Genomic DNA, 10,493 nt, shown 5'->3' with positions numbered 1-10,493 from the left:
CGGCATGGAATGTGGGCAGGGATGGGTGTGACATTCTGGGGACAACAATCACAAGTGTGTGTGTGCTCCTGCTCCTCTTCCTGCAGATTAAATACGGTGACACAGCTACCTCAGAAGGAGTCCTCTTTGCCACCTACTCGGCGCTGATCGGTGAAAGCCAGGCCGGGGGACAGCACAGGACGCGCTTAAAACAGATTTTGGAGTGGTGCAGGGAAAACTTTGAGGGAGTTGTATCCTTAAAAAAAACCAAGAGACAAAAACTGGAGAGAGAGAGAGAGAGAGAGAGAGAGAGAGAGAGAGAGAGGAACTGCTGCTTTTAATTGTGCTTCAGCAGGGAACAAAGAGCCTGGGGCTGTGTGAAGTCAGCCCAGTGCCTTCAGGAGACAGGAATCCCCGTCACTCAGATCTCCTCCTCCTCCTCCTCCAGTATGTAGTTAAGAGGAGGAGGGGAAGAAGCAGCTGGGATTAACCTTTTCAGCATTCCTCTCCCTCAGGACTACAAGACACACCTTGGAGGTGAAGGGAGAGGGAGGGGTGGATGACTTTGGATCTGAAGAGCACAGGGCTGGGCAAACCCAGCAGATTCCATGTGTGGGCCATGAGTCAGTCCTGTTGATACTGGGACAGGTTGTTCTCTTGCCTGGAGGAGACTAGGTTCTATTTTCTGTCTGCTCACATCCTCTGGATTGAAAATAGATCCTTTTTCCTTAACTGCCACTCCCCTGCAGATTGTGTTTGATGAATGCCACAAAGCCAAAAACGCCAGCTCTACCAAGATGGGCAAAGCAGTGCTGGACCTGCAGAACAAGCTGCCTCGAGCAAGGGTTGTCTATGCCAGTGCCACAGGTGAGCTGCTCTGCCCACAGGGTGGGTGTGAGAGTGGCAGAGGTCCCCTCTGACCTGAAGGACACCCTGAGGTGTGACTGTGTGAGATCCTGTAAGGAGAAGCCAGTGATGCAGGGCTGGAGAGGAGCTCAGCATGCTGAGATCTGCCCCAAGCCCCATCACTGCTGTTACTTGTGACTTTTTGGTGGGTCAGATTAATTTCTCTCCAGTTTAACTTGTTCCTGGCCAGCTGTTCCAGCTGTTTGGTGATGTTTACCCACGGAATGTAGGGAGGGCAATGTTCAGAAAAGTCTCCAAAGGCACAATGGCAAATGACAACTTCTTCAGAGGTCTCTTCACTTGAGTCACAACTATTCCCGAGAGCTGTGGGTTTGCTGACATTGATTCCTGTCCCAACAGGTGCCTCAGAGCCAAAAAATATGATTTACATGAGCCGCCTGGGGATCTGGGGGGAGGGAACCCCGTTCCGAGCCTTCGATGAGTTCCTGCACGCCATTGAGAAGAGGTGAGTCCTGCCCAGGGGCCTGGTGTAGGACGTGGTGCAGTGCCCAAGGATGGGGTGGGCAGCATGGGCTGGGGCTGATTCTGGAGAGGAACCTGCCCTGTGCTGCCCCGGAGCAGAGGGAAGGTCCCACAGCTGGGGCTCAGAGTTGAGGTTCAAAACTGGCGTTCCACAGCTGGGATTCAAAACTGGGATGCCACACTTGGGGTTCCACAGCTGAGGTTCCACAACTGGGGTTCCATAGCTGGAGTTCAGAGCTGGAATTCAAAACTGGGGTTCCATAGCTGGAGTTCAGAGCTGGAATTCAAAACTGGGGTTCCATAGCTGGAGTACAGAGCTGGGATTCAAAACTGGGGTTCCACAGCTGGGGTTCTGACGCTGTTGAGTCAGGGATGGAATGAAAGACTCTGGTCTTCAGAAGGTGAATCAGAAGGCCATTTAATAAAGGTAAGGGGTCTTTTATAATGTGACTCGTTAAGGTGAGACTTGATTGGTCTCGAAGTAAAAGCCTCTCACATTATTGGTGAACTATGAATAGCACACTCTGGAGAACCATATCTATAAACAACAGTTACAGAAAGAGAGATAATAATTGTTTTAATTATTTTCTCTCAGTTTCCCAGGCTCGGCCTGGGAGAAATTCTCTCTGTTCTTTCTTTGACTGAACTGAGAATATCCACAAAGCTGGACCCACAGCTGGGGTTCAGAGCTGGGGCTCCGAGGTGGGTCCCACAAGTGTTGTCCTCTCCCAGGGGAGTCGGTGCAATGGAGATCGTGGCCATGGACATGAAGGTCAGTGGGATGTACATTGCTCGGCAGCTCAGCTTCACTGGGGTCACCTTCAGGATTGAGGAGATCCCTCTGGATGAGAAGTACAAGGCTGTCTACGACAAGGCAGCCAAGCTGGTGAGCTTGGGCCCCTTGGAGTGGGAGGCTGGGGTCTGACCATGCTTTGGGCACAGCCAGCAGTGTGTGGGAGGGTGTGAGGCCCCTAAATGTGGCCATGACCTCAAATGTGTGGTGGTGTTTGAGGGTCTTCAGGATTAGGGAAGAGATGAGAATCTTGACTATGTTTCAGAAGGCTGATTTATTATTTTATGATACATATATTATATTAAAAGAAAATGCTATATTAAAACGATACTAAAAGAATAGAAGAAAGGATTTCATCAGAAGGCTTGAAAGGAAAGGAATGGAATGATAACAAAAGCTTGTGACTCTCAGAGAGTCCGACACAGCTGGACCGTGATTGGTCATCAAGTAAAAACAATCTACATGGAACTAATCAAAGATGCACCTGTTAAACCATCTCTAGACCACATTCCACAGCCATTCAGATAATTATTGTTTGCATTTCTTTTCTGAGGCTTCTCAGCTTCTCAGGAGAAAAATCCTAGCAAAAAGATTTTCATAAAATATGTCAGTGACACAAACGTAGGAAGGAAAAGAGGCACACAGTGCTCAGCTGATGTAATGAAAGAACTTCAGACTTTTTTGCTTCTATTTGGAAGTTCCACATTTGCAAACCAGAGCTCCATCGTGCTGATGGAGATTCTAAATGAGATTATCAACCTTCAGCTTGTTCTGATCACCTCCTGAGAGGATGCCCAGTGTTGAGTCTAAATCAGATTATCAACCTTCAGCCTGTTCCGATCACCTCCTGCACGGCAGGAACGACAATGGGAATTACATTAACTCATTCTCCTTGTGTTCTCTGCAGTGGGCAGAGGCCTTGATGGTGTTCCAGCAGGCAGCTGACTGCATCGGGCTGGAGTCTCGGAAGTCTCTGTGGGGTCAGTTCTGGTCGGCTCACCAGCGCTTCTTCAAGTACCTGTGCATTGCCGCCAAGGTGCGGCGCCTCGTGGAGCTGGCCCGGGAGGAGCTGGCCAGGGACAAGGTATGGGAGCCTCACCTGGGGCTTGTGTTTCTGGGGGTCCCCAGGGTGGGGTGAGAGATGAGTGAATCTGACCTGTATTCTTAGAAGGGTAATATTTTATTTTATTTTGTTTTACTTTATTTTATTTTATGACATGACATGACATATCACATTATATATCACATTGTATATCACATCATATCATCACATCATATCACATCATCTCATATCACATAATATAATAAGTATAACATAACGTAATATAATATAATGTAATATAACATAATATAATATAATGTAATGTAATGTAATATAACGTAATATAATATAATATAATGTAATGTAATATAATATAATGTAATGTAATATAACATAATATAATATAACATAATGTAATGTAATATAACATAATATACAATACAATACAATATAATATAACATAACATAACATAACATAACGTAACGTAATATAATATAATGTAATATAATATAATGTAATATAATGTAATGTAATATAATGTAATGTAATATAATATCACATTATATAATATCACGTCATATATTATCATGTTATATAATATCACATCATATAAAATCACCTCAAGTACAGCTCTGTCCTTTCTCCTGTCTGGGTGCACCTTAGAGATTTTAGGCAGAAACTTCCCAGCACAGCCAGTGGGGTTCTGTGCTCAGAGTCCCCCTGTGTGGGGTCAGCTGAAAAGTTTGAGAGATGATCCTTGCTCAGGAGCTCTGAGGAATGACCCTGCTACAGGCCCAGCATGGAACAGGGGCCAAGGGGAGATACCTGGGCCTGGGAAATGCCACTCTGTGGCAGTACAGCTGCCCTGGCACCTCGCTGTGCCATCCCTCATGTCCCCCATCACCTGTGTCCCCACAGTGCATTGTCATCGGCCTGCAGTCCACGGGGGAGGCTCGCACCAGGGAGGTCCTGGATGAGAACGATGGGCACCTCAACTGCTTTGTCTCTGCTGCAGAGTGAGTTAAAAATCCCTGCTTTCCCTTCTGGGGTGCGTGGGAGGAAAGCTCTGCCCTGGGGCACAGAGCACTGGCAGGTCTTCAAATGCAGTTTGATGTCACCTGCCCCTGTGCCACAGAGGGGACACTAAGGTGGGTCCTTGAGGCACTGTATCCCCAGTGGGATTATATGAGCTGCATCCTGGATTTTGAAGCCTCCCATGGATTTACAGGAAGAGCCTGATCTTACTCTCTACACACAAGAAAGGAATTGTCAGAAAGAGAAGTAGAATTGCAGCTCGGAGGTAGTTTGTGTGGATCTGGATCTGGAGAGAATTTTCTGTGGTGGCAGGCACTGGGATGATGCTGTGAGGTGGTGTCAGTGGAGCAGGGGGTGGGAAGAGTGGTCTGAGGAGTTTAAATCCACCTGTGTTGGCTTTTAGCTCATGTATAAAGCAGGAGCAGTGTCCTGGCCGTTGTTCCCAGCTAACAGGAGAGCTGCCTGTGCCAGGAGTGAGCCAGCAGCAAGACTTGTGCTACCCTCTGAGCAGAGAGTAAGGTTCCTGCTCCCCCTCCTTCCTGCAGCTTCCAAAACCCCAGCCCATCCCTGAATGCAGCTGTTCCTGCATGACAGGGGACAAAAATCTGGCGTTGGGTTGGGTTTCTGCTGTTCTGCAGAGCTGTTTTCTTCCAAGTGCAGGTGGGAGCAGTGAGACATGCCCAAGGCAGCCTGAGGCTGGGTTAGGCTGAGCTTTCCTCCCTTGTTGAGGGGGGTTTGGGTTGATCTGTGTCACTCCTCTGCCTCCAGCCCATTTCTGAAAACCAAATACACTTTGGTGGCAGTGCACAGGGCAGGTCTGGCAGCTCCTTGGGTGATTTGGCCCCTTGGATTGGTTTCCATGTCACAGAACTCCAATCTAGGGGACAGCGTGGTCCCTGGCTGGAGTGGTGCTGGAGGAGGGGTCTGTCAGGGGTCTGTCTGTCTGTCCCACTCTGTGTGAATTGCTGCCCACTCCCAGGGCCAGCAGCTCTGTGTTCTTGGCCAGATCACCAAGTGTCTCCTGGCATCTGCTCAGCCTCCAAAAGTGTGTCCTGGTGTTCCAGCACTTCGGGGGATTTCTGGAGGGGAGTGTGCTGGGAAGGAGCAGTTTAAAGATGCTGAGAAATGGGGTTAAAAATAAACATGGTCCTGTGGTGGGTGGATTCCAGCCCAGGGCTGTTTTCAGGGAGATGGGGAGGGTTAGTGTGGGAAATGAGTGGAATTTCACAGCTGGGAGGCTCCAGAGTCAGTGGTCATTGGGTCACCCCAGCACACAGGACAGGGGGTCATTCCTGGTGTCACATAACTGCAGACACAGAGCTCTGTCCCTCTGGGGAGCTGTGTGGTCACTGTCCCCTTCACCCTCTCATGCCAAGGCTCCTGGAGCTCCCTCCCCAGTTCCTAAGTCTCCCTTTTCTCACCCAGGGGAGGTGTCATGTCCATCCTCTCACCTGGTGCTTGCTATGTTTGGTTTGGGGTTTTTTTGCTGGTTTTTTTTTTTCCAAGCAGAGCTCAATCAGCACCACCCCATTGCCCTGGGGGTTCATCCACACAGTCAGCATTTAAACATTTGGTCTTTGATTTGCAGAACAGCCCACAGAAACCTTTGATTTTCACCTTCTCTGACTTTTTTTTTCTTCCATTCACTTGGAACCACTACAGATCCATGTTCTGTGCCTGGTTTTCTGGGAAGCAGGCCCACAGCCAGGGAGTTGGAGGCCTTTGGTGGAACATATTTATTGGATGGCCTGACAGTGGTCTGTGCTCTCAGGGCATGGAGAGGGACCAGGACACTGGGGTTACTGTATTTTTGGTGTAACAGTTTCCCAGTGTAGTGTTTCCCATTTAAAACTCCTTCTTGGTTGTTATATAAAGGACCTGCAGGCCCAAGAGCCACCTTGTGCCAAGGGCTGGCTGAGCCCAAGCTGGTGGTCGTGGATGGGGTGGATTGACCTCTCTTCCATGGAGTGTGGGGCTACCCCAAACACACACTGCTATGTGATAACCAGCACGTGTTGCTGGCAGCTGGAATAAATTTTGCATCTTACTTTCAGAGGCGTCTTTCTATCACTAATTCAGAAGCACTTTCCTTCAAACAAAAGAAAGAGAGAAAAAGGAACTGGCATTAAAAGAAAACGTAAGATCTCCCTCACTCCCAGCCCAGCCCCTGCCTCCTGCCCTGCTGCTGCCCCCCAGCCACTCAGCTTCTCTGCCTTTTGCCCTTGTCCCCACTTGATGCTTTTTGCTGCTCTCCCTGGTTTTGATTTGCCCTCCTGCACATCTCCCAGTGCTCCCTCATCCGGAGGACAGCAGCTCTGGGTTTTTCCCCCCTTTTCCTCCCTCTCCTTCACTGCCCTTGCCCTGACCTTCCCCTCGACCCATGCTGGGGGCAGATGGCACAAGGCCTGGCTGGTGTCTGAACCCCTCCTGCAGCAAGGGGAGTCCTCCACAACTCCTCACTTAGAGCATAGAAGGTGTCCTGAGGAAAAAAAATAATTTCCCTGCTGAATTATTTGTTGTGGCAGCAGGTAAGAAGAGTTTGGGATGTGGACCAGGGGGAAGAGGGAGCAGCAGCACTGGCAGGTTGTGGAGCAGCCTGTGCAAGCTGATCCATGAACCCTCTTGTGCAGAGGGGGCACATTGTGCTGTGCTTTATGTCCCAAAACACCAGTACTTACCTGTGTACTGCACATTCCTCTGGAGGCAATCCCCTGGGATTCCTTCCCTGAGGAGCTGGCACTGCTTAGAGCCACCATGTGTGCAGCCAACTTCAGCCCTGCTCAGGAGTGCCTTGTTCTTCCTTTCTCTCTCTTCCTTTGTCTCTCCTGCTCTCCCTCCCTCCCTGACTGCCACCCCCACCCCAGAGGCTGTGTCTTTCTGAGCTCAGACTGTCATTTGGGGCAGGCTCAGCTCTTTGGGGACTCCTCCTCCTCCTGTCTCTGCACTGTCCCTCTGTGCCCCGTCCCTGTGTCCTGCACTGGTGCCCTGCTGGTGCTGGGGCTGTGACACTGCTCCCTCTGTGCTGCAGGGCGTCCCAGGGGCCGCTGCCCCAAGGCTCTGCGGGGCCCCTGTGACCAAGGGGTTGTCATCAAGATCAGCGATGACAGCAGCACCGACTCGGACATGGGGCTGGACAGCGACCTCACCTCGTCCCCAGAGTCCCTGTTGGAGACAGACGATGTCATCTTTGTGGATCACACCTTCAGTGAGGACAGGGGTGAGCAGGGCAGTCACAGGGAGGGGTGGAGCAGTTCGTTTGGGGGTCCCCAGGGTCCCCCTAAGCTGTGTGTTCACTGGTAGCAGCAGGCAGGCAAGGAAACTCCACACAGCTTCTGGGGGTGCTGATTAGATGAGGGTTTATTGGGGGTCCCACCCCCGGGAGCAGCATGGTTTTTGAGGGAAAAGGGAGGGAGGGAGAGAGAGGGAGAGCCTAAGGGGGAAAAGGGGCCAAGAGAGACTCTGTGGTCTCCCCCCACAGCTAAACAGGGAGATTCAAACAGGGAGATTCTTAACAGAGAGGTCAGAGTGGGCACAGAATAAGACCGGAGCCAATGGGATTACAGATCCATGATCCTTCAGGGGAGGATCACAGGCTTGGAATAAACCCTACATTTTGGAGGGGTGAGACAAATGTAACACCACAGAGGGGAGCACTGTGTCCTGCAGAGACCCCTTCAGGTTTGGGTCAGCTTTGTGATCCTAGCTGGATTTTATCCTGGGGGTCACTCTTGTGGGGTGGATCCACGTTCCCCCACTGTGATCAGCGAGCACAGGGAGGGATCTGCCCTGTGTGCTCCTTCCCCCAGCAGAAAGGAGAAGCCCAGAGAGAATTCACTCTGTGCTCAGCATTTATTGCACATCATAGTGCCTTTGTCCAGCAACAGTGGCCCCAGAAACCCTCTGGGACAACTTTTTCCCCCTCTCTGATGTGCAGTTAGCAGGGAACTCTAAAATTCTGCCTTCCCATTGTAGGTGGTTTCCACATGCTGCCTTCCCAGAAAGAGCTGCACGGCCTGAGAGAGCTGAAGGTCGAAAAGATGAAACAGGACCTCCTAGCAAAAGTGAAAGCCCTGGGCAAAGAGCTACCTCTCAACACCTTGGATCAACTGATTGATTATTTTGGGGGCCCAGAGAATGTGGCTGAGGTACTTCCCACTGTCAGTGTGTTTTGGTGGCACTGGGTGACAGGGAAAGGGGCCAGCGAAGAATCAGAGAATCATGGAGTGGTTTGGGTGGGAAGGGACCTTAAAGATCATCTCATTCCACCCCTCTGCCCTGGGCAGGGACACCTTTCACTATCCCAGGTTGCTCCAAGCTCCATCCAGCCTGGCCTTGGACACTTCGAGGGATAGGACAGCCACAGCTTCTCTGGGCATAGAGAAAAATTTCTTCTATTAAAAAAAAAGAAAGTCCTTGCTGGCAGAGGGTTTCCTCTCCCTGTTGGGAATTGCCTGGCTGGCCTTGCTGGGCTGTGTGGCTCCCCAGGCTGCAGCAGCCCCTGTCCTGTGTGCAGATGACAGGCAGGAAGGGACGGGTGGTTCGCAGACCCGACGGCTCCGTCGTGTTCGAGTCGCGCGCCGAGCAAGGGCTCTCCATAGACCACGTCAACCTGAAGGAGAAGGAGCGTTTCATGCAGGGGGAAAAGGTGAGCTGGGCTCTGAAAACCTGCACAGGACTGATAGGGGGAGGGCAGGGAGGGTGTCTGTGCCTCCCTGTGCCCTGCCAGCCTCAGGCCAGCAGCTCTCTGTGGGTTTCACAAACCCTCCCAGGTCCCTTCAAGGGCTGATGCTGCTGTAATACCTGGGGCTGTTTCTTGAAGCTGTTTAACACGTGTTCAGGAGCCTGACTCTGTTCTCACTTGTGTCTCTGTAGCTCGTGGCGATAATCTCAGAGGCCTCCAGCTCAGGGATCTCCCTCCAAGCAGACAGACGGGTGAAGAACCAAAAGCGCCGGGTGCACATGACCCTGGAGCTGCCCTGGAGTGCAGACAGGGCCATCCAGCAGTTTGGTGAGGGCTGGGTGTCCCTGGGCACTGTCACCTCCCCCGGGGTGTGGGCCAGGCTGTGGGATGGGCTCTGGGAGGGTCAGGTGTGGTGGCAGCCCAAGGTGGATTTAGGAGATGTCTGTGTTGGGAGGAGAACAGAGGCTCAGTCACTGGTGCTGCTGCACTTGGCAGAGCTGGGATTATAGCCCTGAGCTCTGGGACAGAGGATGGACTCCCCAGGGTGAGAAAGGTGGGCATTATGTGGCTTTTCTGGTTACATTCCCATTGCAGACAGGCCATCCCAAGCTCCTGTTCCATCCCTGTTCCCATGCAGGCCGAACGCACCGATCCAACCAGGTCTCTGCTCCCGAGTACGTGTTCCTCATCTCAGAGCTGGCAGGGGAGAGGAGGTTTGCATCCATCGTGGCAAAACGCCTGGAGAGCCTGGTGAGTGCCCACAGCTGTGATCCCAACACGCCTCTGATTCCCCCTGAGGAGATTCTGGGTCAGAGCTCCCACCAGCATGGCCAAGGGGGGGATTGTGTCACCCCTGGCTGAGGCATTGCAGCCATGGAATGGCTTTTAGCATCCTGGGATTTGGGAAAGGAAGTGAGGAAAATATGTAACTGAGGCTTTGGGAGGAATTTCAGGGGAGCAAGCACCTGCTTCTAGATGCTGCAATTTCCCCACTATTACTGGAGTATACACCCATATTATTCCCAAAAAGCTTACGAAATAATTAATGGGATAATTAGTTTGCCTCTGTTTCATTTTCCTCACTTCTGATAAATCCCCAAATCCTTCGGTAAAGTCTCAGTATTCTGGAGGAACACTGCCTCCCCATGGCACATTTGCAGACATGCCTTTGGCCATCCTTCCCTGGTGTTTTGCAAGAGCTCAGAATAAGAACCTTTTGCTCCATCTGCCTTCCCAGGGTGCCTTAACTCACGGGGACCGACGGGCCACCGAGTCCCGAGACCTCAGCAAGTACAACTTCGAGAACAAGGTGACAGGGCTGGGCTGGGGCAGCGTGGCTGAGAGGATGTTGGAAGAGCTGGGAGAGGGAGCCAGAGGGAGGAGGATCATTGCTAATGTCTGCAGGCAGGGCCCAGCCTAGCACCCAGCTCCTGCGAGCTCAGAGCCATGGTCACACTGAGGATTCTGCTCCCACTGGGGGCTGGGAAGGGCATCCAGCCCTCTGCCCCCAGGGAAGGGTCTGGGGACATGGGAGGCACTCACACAGCTTCCCCCTTGCCTTGTGTGTGGCATT

The 10,493-nt window shown here is 51.6% G+C and overlaps 1 protein-coding gene across 1 annotated transcript in view; it reads left to right on the top strand.

The window, feature by feature from the left end:
• The window catches only part of SBNO2 (strawberry notch homolog 2), a 48,436-nt gene that overhangs the window by 26,302 nt on the left and 11,641 nt on the right, over nt 1-10,493 (top strand). The window contains exons 10-22 of the mRNA XM_031063290.1: nt 87-230; nt 729-846; nt 1,246-1,351; nt 2,101-2,254; nt 3,069-3,245; nt 4,123-4,220; nt 6,294-6,376; nt 7,268-7,456; nt 8,212-8,384; nt 8,753-8,884; nt 9,112-9,247; nt 9,558-9,670; nt 10,158-10,229. Of these exons, the coding sequence (XP_030919150.1) occupies nt 87-230; nt 729-846; nt 1,246-1,351; nt 2,101-2,254; nt 3,069-3,245; nt 4,123-4,220; nt 6,294-6,376; nt 7,268-7,456; nt 8,212-8,384; nt 8,753-8,884; nt 9,112-9,247; nt 9,558-9,670; nt 10,158-10,229 (1,695 nt within the window). The remainder of the gene's footprint in view (nt 1-86; nt 231-728; nt 847-1,245; nt 1,352-2,100; nt 2,255-3,068; nt 3,246-4,122; nt 4,221-6,293; nt 6,377-7,267; nt 7,457-8,211; nt 8,385-8,752; nt 8,885-9,111; nt 9,248-9,557; nt 9,671-10,157; nt 10,230-10,493) is intronic.

Source organism: Geospiza fortis, unplaced genomic scaffold, assembly GCF_000277835.1.
Source record: "Geospiza fortis unplaced genomic scaffold, GeoFor_1.0 scaffold241, whole genome shotgun sequence".
Lineage (NCBI taxonomy): Eukaryota > Metazoa > Chordata > Aves > Passeriformes > Thraupidae > Geospiza > Geospiza fortis.
The sequence above is the reverse complement of the archived record's forward strand: the minus strand, read 5'-3'. Positions and strand labels throughout refer to the sequence as shown.